This window comes from Apaloderma vittatum, unplaced genomic scaffold, assembly GCF_000703405.1.
Source record: "Apaloderma vittatum isolate BGI_N311 unplaced genomic scaffold, ASM70340v1 scaffold27282, whole genome shotgun sequence".
NCBI classification, from domain to species: domain Eukaryota; kingdom Metazoa; phylum Chordata; class Aves; order Trogoniformes; family Trogonidae; genus Apaloderma; species Apaloderma vittatum.
The window spans coordinates 96204-113377 of record NW_009705713.1 but is presented as its reverse complement, the minus strand read 5'-3'; the positions used below and the strand labels follow the sequence as shown (position 1 = coordinate 113377).

Below are 17174 nucleotides of genomic sequence, written 5' to 3'. Positions count from 1 at the left end.
AAATACCAGCAGATATCAATAGAGGAAAAAAAAAAAAGTTGCTGCCGTGCCTGCTCCTACTTTGTGGCAATCTTAAGTAATAGTTTAAAAATCAATCGCTGCAATCTGTCTCAATAAAAGTGTAATCTGAAGATCAGGTATGCTTATCCTATGAATGACAGAAAAAAACAATGTCCGATAGTAATTTTGGAACACATTCAAGGATTCCGTTACATCTTTCCACTGTGATGACAATTAAGTTGTTATAAACCCTACATCCTATGTTTTAAGCATATCCTTTGAAGTTATGTTAACTGAGAACACTGTCTAAAAATCTTGATTCTTATTTTATTACAAATTATTTACCAAATCAGTAAAGCTATCTACTCTACTATGCACAGCTTCACCTATACATAGCTGTTAGAAATACACTTTATCAAAGTCAGCGACAACACCCAAACCGTAAAATGTAACCACTCTTATCCTCTTTAAACAGTCTAATAAATAAATAAAATTACATAAATATTGCAGAACAAAAGTATATTCCTTGCACCAATAGAGGTATATCGTTTATCAGTTATCAATAGTAAAATCTTGCTTTTATCTTTAGAAAGAATATTTTAAATTTCTCACAATATAGCACAAACTTAAGATCATTCATAAATTAACATGACAGGATCCAGTGTGTCTGTTACCCTACAAATACTTACCAAGAGGTTTTTTTAGGAATGCTTTTAGCTTTGACTGTACCATAGGCAACTGCTGCAAATTAGCACCATTAATGAAATAATGGAACATCATATCTTCTCAAAGCATGAGGTAAAACGATATTTAAAAAGAAACAGTCTTTCAGTTTCTTCTTGTTTTTTCAGTTTGAAAAGGTAGTGCATCATACATACAGCTGGGAATACTACCAATCTTAAGTTGCAGAATTATCTCAAATTTAAGAAAGTACTTAAATTACACCAAATACTAAGGAAAATTTCTGCACATCTGCTTTGCCAGTATCTACAAATAAATGTACAAAAAAGGATAAGGGATAGTTCCTTTAAGCAAAAAACCAAGCATATATATTATTGAGCAGCAAGATAAATGTATTTTAAATATAAATTTCTCTTAATTGTTGACATTACAAACTCAACATTTTTTGCAGCCCTTTTTAGGAATTACTCTCAGGAAGATCTTTAACTGCTATACCCCTTTTCCTATGATGCTGTTTGTGATGTATTTTATCAAGCAATCGTAAAGCAGTTAGTCTAGATTACTATTTTTAAATTGTCATTTAGCCTATTTTAGAGAAGACCTTAATCTGTGACATACAAAACCTTTTTTGAGCATGTAACAGTCTTAAGGGTAGTCACCTCTTTGATAATCCCTTACCATTTTATAAAATGCAGGGATTTAATATTGCTTTAACTTCTTATTCAAAAATACACAGTGCTCTAAAACTTACAAATACCTAGAAAATTAATTTCTGACGTTGCATTTACAGTAGTTTTAATAAGTGCTTATACGTGGTTATTAGTCAAATGACCCTTCCTCCACCAGAAATACAAATTAAACTTATTTTAATATGAGATGCTTGCTTTCTGACCTTTAAATAGTACAACAAGGCTCGGCTGTGCCAAAACATTAACAAAACCACATACAGATGGAAGCTCTGCAGCCTCAAAAATACTGAATGATGTCATCATGTTTCTCAGGAACTCTGTTCTCAGTGTTAAAATAAAATTCCGGGAAAACAACAGAGTTCTGATTTCCCTTTCAGAGACCCCAATGTCCACCAGGCAGGTAAATTCAAACTTATTCTGTATTTTGGTGACCCTTTAAGCAGATACTGAAATGACTCACTCCAGCGTGAGCAAAAGAACTGCTTAAGAGCTTTTGATAACATAATAACGTTTGCCAAGCTGATAGTAAATTTGAATTCCTTCCTTTTTCAGAAGATTGTATCTCTATTATTAAAAATATTGCTGAAATTATATTTATTTGCATGTGACTGTTTAAACCCTGCTCAGCTGATAGCCTCTGGATAATATGATGCTTTCAAAGTGCTGGTCTTCTGCTTTTTCTTTCACTCTCTGCTCCTCTAAGGCAGACACAAGTTTGTCCCTTTCTTCAACCACTTTCATCATCTCAGTAAAAATTTCATCCTCCTCATTCAGATCCATCTCATCTTTAAGGCTGTCTAAAAGATCACAAAACAATAGGTTAAAATCTAGATGATTCTGTTGCCATGCTTTGCATTTTAACTCTTGCTATACAGGTTAAATTAATACTATGGCCAATGACCAACGAAGTCAATAGCAGTAAATATTTTTCAGGGGGAAAATTTCTGCTGCATTTAGGCCATTTAAGGTTGACTGTTAAGGCTCCTAATGCCTAGAGTAGATCTACCCAAACTTAGGCTGGAAGGGCTGGGAAGAGCACTATCTGTTTATAAAACATTTAACCTGAACTTTAAGTTTAGTTTATACAAGGTAAAAAGCCCAGCCATTAAATGCAGTACCTGGAAGAAAACAGGAAGTGTTTTTCAGACAAAGTTTTGAAAACTGCCATCACTTACAATCCACATGCTTAAACCACAATGGAATATTTTGGGATATTTGGTGCTACGTAACCCTCCTTCTCTCTGCATTCCTCCTTCCCATGATTTCTTTTCTAATACCAGATGAAAGGACAAGCTCAAACTGTATTCTCAAGTAGCCAAAAGCAGTTCCAAAGTACTGCAGTAACGAGTAACATTACAGTTAATGTAAAAGCCGAGAACCTCTTTCTGGTTTAGGCTGTTGAAGAAATTACTTTCCGTTGCTGCCCATCATGGCATGGTAGCTGGACGTGGCTGCCTGCACAGCACAATCAGTGGGATTACACGTGTAGGTGCTTCTGATTCAGTTCAGTGTGACACTGGACAGGTTAGCTTAGCTGTTTTCACTAGAGGTCAGATGAGAAGATCTCACAAGCTGCAGTTTGCTGGCTGAGAGCGCAGGAAGAAAAGCCTCCGTCACCCTGGTCCTTTTTGGAGCAAGCAGGGACACATATGGGCACAGTCTGTCACCGTGGGATGGAACATATGCTCCCTTTTGACTTACCATCAATGGCCATCTTCTCTCTCAGCGTCTGTTCCAACCTGCTTTGGTGGTCCTCCAGTTCTAGCTCTTGGGCTCTAGGTGCAGTAAAAAGTATATTAAAGAAAAAAGAAAAAGTTTTGTTGTTTTTTTTTTCCAATAAAGACATACATGCAAATATTATTTCAATCAAGAGATTCTGTGTTCTGTTGATCCAGTATTTTCTCCTCACGGATGGTCAAGGCTAGAAACATTCCCTGTGCCCACATTGCCACAGCAACGCCACAAGTACCAGCTTTTGCATTATGTTCAGATTAAGCTCCCTCATGCATCGCAACGCTTCAGGCTTTAACCAGCTGAGCTTTGGTGGTGGCAGCCACAAGTGATTCGGAGGCGGGCTGCACGCTCTCACACATGAAGGGCCCTGCACGGGGATGGGTCCTGGAGCAAGGGTATTAACACAAGTGAACGCATCCAGACAACAACGTTTTGTGTCCTGTAGCGATCGAAGCAGTCTGGTTTCACTTTTTTAACTCTGCTTTGCAGACAGCGTGAGCAGCAGGCATCGCTAACACAACACCCAGTGACAATCCAAGGGGAACAGAAAGGTTTAGTCCTGGCAGCCTCAGCACAGCGCAGGAAAAACTGAGGTGCAGCTCTGCGTATGTTGCAGGGGTTGAGTCACGGGGAGATATTAAATGGCAACGAGCAGCACTGGTATGAAATCCAGGGGCGGGTGATGACTGCTGCAGCTCTCCTCGCCTTCCCATATTGCCCAGAAATAGTGGAGAAAATAGCTGAGAGTCACCTCTGCCTATCTGGAGAGTGTGTTTCCAAGGTGGCGAGGTGCCACAAAGAGAGGCATCTGAGACCACTTCTATTTGCTTGGTGTATCTGCTTGTTTCATCGCTGCAGTGAATTCCTAGATTCTTCTATGTCCAGCAAAAACTGAGATAAACTTGTCAGACTATTTTTCTTCCACGGGAGAAAGTTCCTCAGTGCTCAGTAGACCCACATGGTGTAAAAAGCACAACATCTATATGTGACACTGGTTTATCATGTCTCACAGGATTGAAATAATTGAACCACTATGAGAGGGAAGGATGAGGAGGGCTCAACTGAAAATCTGTTCAAAACAGATTGTAGATACTCTGCGCACATTTATTCCACAACACCCTCAAACTGCAGCATGCAGCAAGGTGTTCAGGTGTATTGTGAGCACGCTTTTCCTCTCTCCCCTCCCATCTTGAATAGTAATGCTTGTCCTTACTTACATAATCAGGAGCTCAGACTCATAGCGCATTAATTTATTCTTCTCCAGGACCAGCTCAAACCATTCGTGTAGCATCTGCGTTTCATCTTTTGTGCCTGAATCTGTTTAAAATAGGAGACTTAAGTAGGTATCATCATCTTCTTTTCCAATGCTCTTACCACTTAAGTTTTCTGCCTGATTCCATTAAAACTTGGCAGTAATGGATGTGTTCCTGTGGGGTGTCCCAGGTCAGCAAGCCGTGATTAAAAATGTCTTCTCAGAGTGACTGCTGGAGCAGTTCTCGCTAGGACATGCCAATGGTGCCTTTTCACAGATCCAAAGCAGTGATGCAGCATTAGTGCCCAGAGCCTTAGGTCTTTGTGTGCCAACATCAGAAGTTAGCATCAAAATTTGATCTGTCTCACTGTCAGTAAAATCATTACAATTGCAATTATGCGTATGTCCTGCACACACACACAGAAGGCTGCTATTCCCTTTTTACTGTTTTCTTGATTAGGCAAAAATACTCTCTTTAACATTCCTCTTTATGCTTTAAAATCTCCATATCTCTAATAAAAGATTGTGTATTATATGTCGATTGAGGTAAGCAAGGAGTAACGCACTTTGCAAAAATACCACTCATTTTTGCAAAATCCTCAGTGCAAGCTGAAATAAAAATGGCTGTTGTTTTAACTCCTTCTCCATTCGACAGAATGCCCCCCAAGTGTCCCCAGGGGCAGTTTTGCCTGAGCTTTTCAAATGTTTGTTAATAATAATAATAGTTATTTAAGTCTGATGGAGTGCTTTATGCCTTCAAAGTGCAGAACAAGCCAGCTAAGTTTTCTTCATAACACAGTATGACAGAACTTTTTAGAGATTAGAAGGAAACCAACTTGTGAGTTTATTTTGTGAGCCACACTGGCTTTTTCTTACAGCATTACTAAAGCAAAACTTTCCTTCTGGATTACCCAAGTCACCATTAACCTAGATCCTGTTTGAAAGCCAACATTCTTCTAATTATATTATAGCTATTTTTATTTTCATCACTTTTGAAGGAAGGACAGGCACCGGGGGATATTTACTGAATTCTGTTCTCAAACCCTCAACCTTCTGTTCTGCAGTGATGCTGTGCTGTCCCCTGCATGCAGCAGTCACACAGGAAAGGGGGCTTGGCCAGTTTGCACCTTTTTCCAGGTAAACTTCATATTTCTTATTCCTACAGGTTTTCATCTGATTTCATCTGATTCTGTTGAAAGTTCTGAGAAACCTTGGATATGGTCTGTATGAAATAAAAAGCTAGCTGCAATATGTGCAGATATTTGTTCACCTTCCAAAATACAGAGACATTTCTTAACAGATTTTCTTCATGATTTGTTTAGTCAACTGATCGGTTATGCTAATTTTAGTGGAAAATGTGTTTCAAGGTTTTTATTTCAGTATTTTCTTGTGGGCAGAAGATCTCCATAAGCCTCCACAAATGTCAGTGGAAAACAAAGCAACGGTACATCAGTGATTTATTATTTTGTATTTTGAACCAGAATAAAGGGAATAACAGGCATGATTTTTATTTTTTTTGAAGAAAAATGCATGAATTGTTGTCACTACAGTTAGAAGATCATCAAAGCCTCATTTTGCTCATCAGTTTTCATGGCAGTTTTTTCGCACCCACGCATGTTCTCTTCTAATTCAGTTGAGGAGCTAATGAATAACTCCCCCTAACAAAGGGGCCATTCATCCCGGGCTTACAGAATTATTAGAGGAGAGTTGCGTAAATGTCACTGAAGACTAGTGTTTGCAGGCCTGTCTCTAAATTTGGTTATTCACAACCTTTGCAGCTCAATATTATTGCTGAACTGTGATCGTTTTCTAATTACCTTAATAATACCTATTAAATCACTTGAATTGCATAAGTGCAGACCTGCTTAAATACAACTTAACCTAATAAACACTGGTCATTCATTAAACAATAATGCCCATTATTTTTAAGAAGGTTGAACAGAATATTAAACTCACCAACTCCCGCATCATTACACATGTGTTATTACAAGCAACAAAGTACGCACATTTGATTTGGGGAATTTACAGCTTCATGCTTTCATGACAGAAGAGTTATTGAGAGACAGTAACATCCTACGTTTCAGCATCTGCCCTATTTGTAACTGGCCACCTACAGACAAACAATCAACAGGGAGAAAAAAAATAGTACTTTCACCTTAATGAGGGCAATCCAATTACTAAGGATGGGAAGAGAATGAGAAACATCAATCTCTTGGCAGGCAGCCTTCTTTAGGAAATGCGATTGTCAAAACAGCAAAAACAAGAGGTGGCTCTAGGCCATTTATCCTGGTATTCAGTGTCTACCCCAAGAGCTGGAATCCTCCTGTCCCTCTATATCTTTGAGGTTTCCAAAAAAAAAAAAAAAAGATCCACCCTTACCCAACTCAGCAATGAAGAAAAAAGCTAATGTTCCAAATCCTCAGTCTTTTTAGCAGACTTCTCACAGGCAGTAAGGTGGCTGCCATTAGATAAAAGGTTATGTTTTCGTTTAAGAAAAAAATATGCTAGCCTTTCAAGTAACATTTGCAGTAGGTTGGCACTATCAATTATAGGAAATTAGTTACTAAATATGAAAGGTTGGGCTAACACTCTTCTGCTGAACTGATTAGTTCAGTGTTAGGAGTGGTAACTAATAAGAAACAGGGCATTAAAATAGCCAGCACGTAGAGATTGTGCTGGGCTACCTGGCTAAGACAACAACAAGATCAGGTGTCAAAACATATCTAGTTTTTCAGTGTTGTGCAACTGCCTGTCATGAAAGCACAAGGTTCAGCTTTCTAAACCAATGGTGAATAAAGACGATGTTTGCAACTGGGCTGTTGTCTCCCCAGAGTCCTTTCAGCACAGAATCTCAGCTGCTTCTGAAGTCCCTACATGCGTGATTTACACTCCCATCCCCATTTTGAGCCTGGCAGGAGCCCTGAGATAACCTCTCCCTCTATGGGAGACGTCCTCGGCTTCACTCAGGTGCGCTGGGGAGCAGTGAGCAGGCCCGGCTGGCCGGAGGATGCCCCAGCCCTGGGCACTTGGGACTGTGGGTCCAGGCGAGGGAGGACCTTGCCTCCAGCTGGGGCCAGGATGACATCCCTGTTATCTTGTACCCATTGCAAGAAGAGCTGTGGGGTCTGTGTGCCTGCATGCTGCTGTTGCTATAGCGTGGCCACTGGCTCTAATCCTATTAATGGCATTTCACACGCCGGGAGAAGTCATTAAGGACTCTGTTACTAGGCATGGGCTGCTGCTGGCTTGGTAACTGAGATGCAGCTCCTGGAAGGCTCACTGGTTCCCTCCAGAAGCTGAAATTATCTCAGGATAGGTTTTTAAAAAACAGAGGAGAGAAATGTAGATTCAGGATCAATAGCAAGGCAAATAATTCCAAATCTGTGATAACCCACAGAAATTTTGTATCATTTGGCGCAAAAGTGCTTGAGCTGACAGAGTTTGAGGAAAAGGGTAAACAATAGTTTTTGTCCTTCCAGTTACTCTTTCACTTCAGATTTTGCACTGAACTCTATTTGTGACAATCATTAAAACCCCTCCACTTCGAAATATGTTAATAAAACCCCTCTAAACACTCCCTCATTTACCTGCTTCTCCTCTTAGTTCTCTCTCCAGTTTGACACCAAAAATCTCCAGAGCTCTTTGTCTTTCCTCCAGTTCTTCTAGCTGGCGCTGGACTGCCTGCAAAATCACAATGATATAAAAGCTACAGACATAGCTTAAAAATTCAGAGACAAAAGATGGTCTCAGTGGTTAGAGAAACAGCTTGAAAAGGTCTCAGAGGAGTCATGGGATTTGCAAACTCATAGACCATCTTAGGCGCCTAGGCAATTTAATAATTCCACTAGGTATCTATCCACATTGTTATGTGAGCAAGTATCATGGGTACTAACAGGACCTCTGTTTTTCTGAACATTAGCTCTCCCATTGCAAAGCAGAGATCATAACGTTTCTGAGTCTTGCAAGGTGTGAAACACCTTATGCATTCAGAGGCACATATTCTGACATGCTACATGGATAAAGCTCGTATAAATATTGAAGGCTGACAGCTAGAAAGCTTTGCTAGCTATTTTGTTGTCCATGGGGTTTTGTTGGTTGTTTTGCTTTCATATTTCCCAAGCTTTTGATACAGGAAAGAAAGATTCTAATAGCTAAGAAGTGATAACTCAGTGGCACTTCAGGAAGGACTTCTGCCTTGACTGGTCCATGCCCTGTTAAATAAGACTTTTTAGAGGTGCCATGTGGATAATAGGCATGAAACCCCTTAAAAGACTGAATCATCAAAGGTGGTTGCTCAGCAGTTCCCATTTTAGGCTGTGTTAGGGCATACCGAGCCAAGCCCTCAGCAATAGCCTAACAAACACAAAAGATGGTTCAAAAAGTTTTGACTTGATTATTATTATAAAGCAGTAAAATAAGAGAAGGCACATTATGCATCTAATTTTACCTTGAAATAATTTACAAATCTCAGGTAAAAATAACAATTGCTCTTACTTTGTATTATATAAGATTTTTTTCCCACAAATCTTATTCTGTCACAGATTTTATAAAAACAGCTAGATATTAGCATTTTCTAAATAAGACTGTCTGTTCAAATGCAAGATTTCTCTCCTTCTCAATACATAGTACGTCATTGATTGATCATCAAATGACACATTTACATGAATACATTTTGCAAAAGCAGTGATGTCTACAAAACCAGAGATTTTAGATTCACATCTGAAAACCAACTCAGTTTTCTCTTTTAATTTAAGAGTGGTACATAAATAGCAAAAGGAAGCTCTATCCAAAATTATCCACCTGCTATAGTAATACAACAGAGGATGATGGACAATTCTGCCTTTAAAAAACTTGCCCTCCCCACTACTGTATCGTGATTGCCATTACAACCTGAATTAATGGGATTAAACCTAGCTCAAGTTTCTCTACCCTGTGCTACTCTACAGACACACACAAAAAGTGCTCATGTCCATATAAACCATTAAGTTCTGTGTATGTGTATATATCTGTAGATACGTAAGTGTGGCAAGTGAAATAGATAAACTTGAAAATTTTTACACCTGAGGGAATGCAGTGCAGAAAATTGCATTCCCAAATCTTTGAACTGCAACTGGAAATTAGCAGAGTCCAGAGCTTTTCCAGCATTTCTGAAGACCAGGGCTTGTATGAATGAAGTGACTTTGCATCACTAAGAAACAGAATGATTCACTTGCATTGTTACTGCATAGAGAGGACAAAAAATATCACTGTGTCTTTATACTCTTCTGTAGTACATAAAGGTAATAGTTGAGTTTCTCGGGGGCTGATGTTATTTCCCCTTCCTACCTTTTTCCCTCTTTAGTTTATTCTTCTCTTATAGCCAGTCACTATTCTTTCTTGTTCTTCATAAACAACAATTTTTTCATGATCTCCTGAGGCACACGTGGATTTGTCACTTACAGAGATGTCTACAAAGCCTTGCAAAGCCCTGCCCCATACATCTCCCTTCTTCTGATGGTTTGGGGGAACTTTATGGGAAACACAGAAGGCAATGAGCCACAGTGAGGGGAGGTGCAGGGCACACATTTGGTACCTCCCGTGCTTGCTAGTCATGCTTGGGAGACAAGTGGGACATCTGTGAGCTACGTCTTCACCTGTGCTTTGTGAAGCCTCTTCAGCTCCTCTTGCTTAATCAATTGCTTTGTCTCCTTCTCCAGCTTCCTCCTCCTTCTGAGAGCCCTTTTTGCCTACATAAGAGAGAAAGGAAAAAAAAAGGAAATCAAAGCTTAAGTATGGCATGACAGATTTCCTCAAACCTTCCCCAGAATCATAGAACTGTTGAGGTTGGAAGAGACCTCTGGAGGTCGTCTAAACTGACTTCCTTGCTCAGAGCAAGATGAGCTACTACAGGGTGCTTGGGGCAACCTAACTGAAATGAAAATATTCATGCAGGAAGATTTTCGTGCATTTGCCTACATTGATTTTAAATCATTACAAACTCTTATCACAACCCTAAGTGAGTATGAACTGTGTCTATCAACAAAAAAATGTCTGAACCACAAAGCTGGCTGTATACAACATACCACTATATGTGGCTTCTGCAGACATCACCTTGACCCAAGCTATGTGGAAGGGCTTCCAGACTGTGGTTTCCCCATTTTGGAGGAGACAGAATATATGAGCACTGTAGAGAAGATGATTAAAAAAGCCCTAATGAGCCAGGAAACTACTAAAATTTTTCCAACTGAGTTCAGAACTGGCACGAAAGAGGTGCTAGGAGGCAGCCGAGAGAAACAAGCATCAAAACTGAACCACAGGTAATGGCGGTGTATGACAGCTGCTCCTCCGCCCCGTTGCTGGCAGCTGCCCCCACAGCACTGCCTTCCCCTGCCCGGTCCTGCCTCTGCCCACCTCCCCACCATTAGGGGTTGCTCCTATCCATTTTTTTCTCATGACTCCCTTCTTTTCTCGACTTTATTTAAACCTTGTTTAATCCACCATAGTATTATCTTACTATAGATAATCTGTCCTGTAGCAGGAAAGATGAATGATGAATTCTGACATCTCAGTGCATCCTGACGTGGAGCCACTGGCAGAACGTGCCACCACATGTTGCTGCTTTTTGGCCTCGTGGCACTTGGATTCCTCTGGAGCTGTGCAATTGGGTTTCCATTCAAAGGCCCACTTAACTTTCAGTTTGGCTGTTTTTTCAGCGTACTGGGCAGTCTCTTGTTTTGCTTTCCTTTCCCCCCCAGCCTCAAAGGCAACAAATCAAAAGGCTATCTCATATTATTTGTCCCACTCACTGATAATCTCCACAGGAAAGAGGTAACCACATTTCTGATGAGCTATTCAGGCAATAAAAGCTCTTTTTCTTCATATCAGAGCTGGATATCAAGAGTTCACTGGTGCTCTAACTCCACTGCCCCTGGTAGCCACAGAAGCTGAGTTGGGCTCGTAGACCCCAGGTGCTGCCGGCCGTTTGGACGAACAGGGTCTGGGTGCAACTTCATGGCTCACATGGCTGTGCTGATTAGGATAAACACAGCATTTTCCATGCAATCTGCCCGTAGCACTTCTCAAATGAATTTGTACTTCCCCAAGGGAAATCTGCATCTGTTTGGTTTAATTTTTTCAATAGTTTGCTTGTTGGGCTGCATATTAAGGCCACTTAAGTATGCAGCTTCAAAGTGGTTTCAGTGAAACATGTCTGTTTGTCAAATTAAGATCTCCTCTGTCAAGGCTGGTGTAACCTGGGGGAATTAAAGATCCAAAGAGGAAAAATAAATTCTGATATTCATCTGTCTTGAAGAGTTTTAATGTATTTTCTCTCCATGACAAGTAACCCCACTGATAAAATGTTCCAATCCCCACTTTGAGAAATTGCCGTATGTTTTAGATCAAAATCATATGATGAAACTTAAATACAATACAACTGAGGAAATACCTTTCTCTTTCCAAGTCTAGATTACCTTGTGTGTTAATGAAGCCTTGGATTCAAATTCATCATCAGAGGAAGAAGTAGAATACTGGATAGCTTGTTTTCTGACAGGTAGGTGTTCACATCCTAAAATGAAGAAACAAAATAGTCATTGAAGCAAAAAAATGCTGCTCTTCACCTTATACAGACACTTTGCACCTGCCTTGAGTTCTAATCAGCAACACCTAGAGCAGTCTGGAAATTCGGATGACAGCATTAATTAAATTTTTGATCCCTGTCAAAAACTCTGCCTGGGTATATCTAATTATTTTTTTCAAGTATTACATACAAGTAAATTAATTCCTTAAGCACCCTGTATGTGGCATGCTGTTCTGAATGCACTCAACATTCATTAAAATGTATATCTGAAGTTAGCCATATTATCCAAATGATTGTATAAGGCTCACTATACAGTGTAATTGAATGCAAAAAGTCTGAGCCAGCTCTTAAACAAATTACCCTTATGTGGCTTGTAGCATCTGGCACCCATTTTTACTACATGACATCTGCTCAGTGTAAAATAGTTGGCGTCAGAATGTCTGGTCATATAAAAAAATCACAAATGTAATCAGAAGCAAATGGACTAAGAGAACAAGGCTTTATCACACAGCCTCATGCAACATAAATATTTCATTAATTATGTCTAAACAAACGTCACTTATTTTTCTGCTTTAGGAATATTATCACATCATTGAACTGTTGATTAAAGTGCCATAATAAGTCAGGAAAATCCATACATCACAACAATGCACTCCATAAGGAAAACTCAAAGGCTGCCTTTGGAGGAAGCATGCTTTCAGAATTACAAATTAAATTACATTTAATTGCAGCAATTTTATCATGCCTGTTTTTCCAGCATCTTGTTTCAACTGGGTGTAAATATTTGAATTTCTTCTTAATTTGTCTAATTCATAGCTTCATTCTCTTTATTTCAGAAAATAAAACTGCTTTTGGAACATCTGTCTCTACACTTCAACCTGCTACAGGGTTAATGATTAACAGCTGGGCAACATCTTGGAAATATACATTATTTAAAGCTAACAGTGCTGTTTATCTTTGTATCTTCGAGGTAACAGTTGCCTTTCTATGCACAAGTTGTATCCAGATTAAAATCGCTTCCCATTCTCCCAGTGCAAATGCTTCTTTGTCTTGTCCTGGATCCCAGTCCTGAAGTAAGACTTCTCGCTCAAACATGCGTTTAAAAATCATGATCCATGGAAACACATTTATCCCATGTGGTAAAGCAATGAAAGCAAATCCAAGTAATTTGCGGCAGAAATTCTGGTATTTGACAGCAGTCCCAATTCTAGAAGCACCTGGTCTTGTGAAGGTGGAAACTCCGAGGGTCCAGCAGAACAGACTGGCGTGCTGCCCTCCTTTGTGCAGGACAGGTGCTTGGGTAGCGGGAGGTGCAGCAGCGCCGAGTGGTGCTTCTGCCGGAGCTACTGCACCTCCTGCTACCCAAGGACCTGTGCTGCTCAAAGCAGGGCAGCAGGGTCTCCAGACAGGTGGGTCTCCAGCCTCCCAGGTGATCTCCCCGCTCCAGAATTGCCCAGGCTCCCACCCTGCACCTCCCTGCCTCACAGCACTTGGAGGAGGGACGCAGCTCCTGCTTGCTGGCCCACAGGTGACTCTCGGATGGCAGACAGGAGCGCAGATCCATCCACACCCCATCTCTGCCTGCAGCAAGGCCAGTCAGCCACAGAGCCCTTCTGAGCACGCAGGATGGAGGAAAGCATGGGGGTACCACTGTTACTATTTCTTTTGAGGAGTGAACTCGCCCACCTTGATTTTCCCTGCACAACCAGAAGTTTGCAGAAACTACCCTGTGGTCAGGCCAGTGGTGAAATCAATTCCATAACTTGCAAGCACCAAACCCTACAGCACAGGAAAGATGGACATACAGGCAATTACACGCTTCCTTTCTTCTCTCACCTGTGGGAATAAAAGACTGCTGCCCCATGTCCTCCTCTTTGAGCGATATCAATAATTTAAGAAGTGGTACAGGGTTTAGAGGAAAAGCAGCCTGCTGTAACACAACGGCACCTGCCTCCTCCTCAGGGGTGTGATTTGGGAGGTGTTTGCCTTTCTAGGACAGAAAGAGGGTCAATGACTTCCCCAAGGGCTTCCAAGACCCATCTCATGACCACTAGGGAGCCAATGCCTGTGCACAGAATAGACCCATAACATCTACAATGCCTATCTGCTACGGAGGGACAGGTATTTGCACCTTACCCTGCAGAGAAAAGCTGGTTAGATTGCTCTGAAACAGCTCAGCCTTTCAAGAGACACAGCACCCAAAGCCCTGTGAGACAAGAGCCACCTGACTGCAATCAGCAGTGTCCTTCATAGTCTCCACCTGAGAAGCCTACAGGTCAAAGGACCACGTGTAACCACTCAGTGATGAAGCATCTGATGGATCTACCCGCGCGCATTGACAGTTCCGGCCTCTGTCACATTTAGTGCATACACATTTCAGAGCACTGATGTTCTCTGCTGGTAAAATATGGATAATTGAAGCATGGGCTGCTCCAAGGAGATGCCTGGAGTTGCCACACAGCAGTGAGGGGCAGGTTGAGGATACAGGTCTTTGGCTCCCAGATATGTGCTCCTGCCATGTTTCAGGGATATAGAAGCAGTGAGGCAGTGCATTTCTTTCAACATTAAAAGGGCAGACCCTCAGTGCTCTGCTCGATTATTTTTCTTCGGCTTTTTCCTTCTGGGAGAGACGAGAAACATGCTCTAAAAAGTAGCCCAAATTTCAACTTCAAGACAACTATAACAAGCATAGTAAGAAATTACCAAATAGAAAGAATTTGCTTTATGCAGAGCTAGAGAAAAACACAAGTTTATTCTATTTTTGGAAATGAAAAAAACCCCACCCCATAAGCCCCAAACTAAAACAAGAACAAACACAAAACCCCCCACTTCTCTGTATTCCTATATCTATATGTCCTACTGTAGATGACAGCATTAATCCTTTCCGTCTCCAGATGGGTGAGGTACACAGAATTTAGCTGCTACCTGTGAGGATTTGGACAAGGAGTTCACACATAAAAGTGTTCAGTATAAGGACTTCTACACTTCATTTAAATCTAAAACTTAGAGCTGCAATAAAGTTTGATAATAGTAATAATTTATCTATTAGAAATACGTCAAGCCTTAAAGCTTCATAGCTACAAAGAAGATTTCACACATATACATATTTAAGTCTTCCTCTTTTGAAAGTAACTATAAATTAAATGAAACATACAACAGATCTGTGTTTGCAAGATCACACACTGGTCTTTTAAATGCTAAGTGGTGATAATAATAAAAATAATTCCACTCAGGTCCTCACCTGTGGAAGGACAGCATAGCCTGTCTTCTGGAGAAAGGTCCTTCACGAAAGGCAGAGATGACACAAAGGAATTCCCTTCTCTGTCACAAACTTTACTTCTCAGTCTATCAAAGAGCAGTGCAAGACTACCCTTCTGTGCCGAGTCACCCAGAGGGTCCTTGGAGATGTTGTTGGGCTCTGGGGATGAAAGGGGGAGGTACTTTTCATTACAGATAAGTTTGTCATCCATGGGAACCCCTGGAGGAGTCTCTTTAAAAGTAAACTTTTCTAGGAGTCCTGGGACATCCTCTATCCTAGCGCAAGATGATTTCTGAGGTATATTGGTTGTCTTGGAAAGGCTGGTGTGAGGACTGTAAGCTGGGAAGGATACCTCCTCACTGTAATTCCTTGGGGATCTCACTTCAGAGCCTACAGAAAAGTTAGATGGATCTGAGAAATTGCTCCAATTTCCTAAATATTTTCCTGCCTGCTCCCCTACTTTAAGCTCCTGTGGCTGAGGGTTATTTGTTCTATTATTGTTACTGTTCCTTTGGCTTGTGGAATAGCCAGGAGTGCTGGGGAAGCTGAAGAAAGCTTGTTCTGAAGATGCTTTGACTTTGCTGTCTGAGTCCTGCTTTAGTCCTTCTGGAGACGAGGTTAGAGGCTCCCAAATGGACCTTTTAATCGCATTGGCTATGAGCCTCAGGGGTGATTTTGGCTGGCCAGCTGCATGCTCCCTGGCAACCGCATCTTTTCTGTCATCTGGCAAAGCTGGTGGAGCTCCATCTGCAAATGAGAGAGGTGCAGGACAGCTAGGTAGTTTGAAACCATCATTTCTCCAGGCAGTATTCTTCTGCTTTGAAGTCCACAGCGCTCCTTTGTTTCGAAGCCGTGGACTGGTTCCACCTAAGTCCGTCCTGTTTGAATCGTTTGACAAAGGTCGCTGTTGAGTACAAAGCACCAGCCTCTTTTTTTCCTCCTTTAATTCTTGCTCAAGCTTTTCTTCTGGGTGCCTTGTATTTTTGACATCTTTCTCTTTCAAATCTAGAGATAGTGGCACTTTTGTCCTCCTACTAAAGTCTTCTAGTTCAGAGGTATATTTCTGAGATTTTTCCTTCCAGCCCTGGGGTGTGTATGCCCCGGTGTCACTCTCTGTATCTTCAGAGTCAGAAAAATCAGCAAACAGTGTCCCATTCCCAGGAGGGGGCTGTGGAAAACCTCTGGTGCTGCTCTGAAAAGGACAATGGGGCACATAGACACTGGTGTCTTCAGGCATCTGTCTGGCTTTTTCTTTTCGTTGAAATACGGGGCTGTAGGCTTTGAAATGTCCTCTTGTAACTTCTGGTGACTTCTTGTAAGAAGCCAGCTATGAAGTGCGTGAAAAAAAGAGAATATTTTAGAAGTAGAAAAATGCAGTTTGGTGTATCTTTTATTTCATAAAATTTTGATTTTAATCTTAACATAATACTAACAGACATAATATTTAATTTATATACACATATACGCACATACATAGGTAGATGATAATACAATAAGGAGAAAAGCTTTTCTCCCTACAGGGCTAATACTTCTCTAGGAGTCAAGATCTAATACTACTGGAAATTTTAACAGTGTAAAAATAATGTTATTCATGCTAAGCATCTGATGTATTTTTATGGATTGCCTTTAATATGTTGCTTAGAAAGCAACAATTCTATCTACAGGAAAATAAATAAGAGCAGAGCTGTTCTATCCTCCCATGTGCATTCCAGTTGCATCACATTAGTTTCCAGCAAGCACAAGAGACCATCATCCATCCCCTCCAACTGCTTTTATAATATTCCATGCTTACAAGCATAGGTAGGAATGAATGAAATAACCCAGAAAAGAGTGTAAGATGCAAGACAGTAGTTTTAAACAATTCAGTTGGTTCTCTTTTATGATTATTTTTCCTTTGGTGAAGAATTAAATTCATTACTCTAGCCACTGAAATCTTCTGCTGGAAATAATAACAAGGATAAATGCCCACCTTATCTAGCCAGTAAACCAAAACTAGAGGGG

The 17174-nt window shown here is 40.7% G+C and overlaps 1 protein-coding gene across 1 annotated transcript in view; it reads right to left on the bottom strand.

Moving 5' to 3' along the window:
• Nucleotides 1-1982: 1982 nt before the first annotated feature.
• The window catches only part of MICALCL (MICAL C-terminal like), a 29818-nt gene continuing 14626 nt past the window's right edge, over nucleotides 1983-17174 (bottom strand). The window contains exons 5-11 of the mRNA XM_009865539.1: nucleotides 15156-16365; nucleotides 11808-11902; nucleotides 9990-10082; nucleotides 7944-8037; nucleotides 4322-4421; nucleotides 3072-3145; nucleotides 1983-2167 (exon numbers count right to left, since the gene is read on the bottom strand). Coding sequence (XP_009863841.1) covers nucleotides 1983-2167; nucleotides 3072-3145; nucleotides 4322-4421; nucleotides 7944-8037; nucleotides 9990-10082; nucleotides 11808-11902; nucleotides 15156-16365 — 1851 coding nt within the window. The remainder of the gene's footprint in view (nucleotides 2168-3071; nucleotides 3146-4321; nucleotides 4422-7943; nucleotides 8038-9989; nucleotides 10083-11807; nucleotides 11903-15155; nucleotides 16366-17174) is intronic.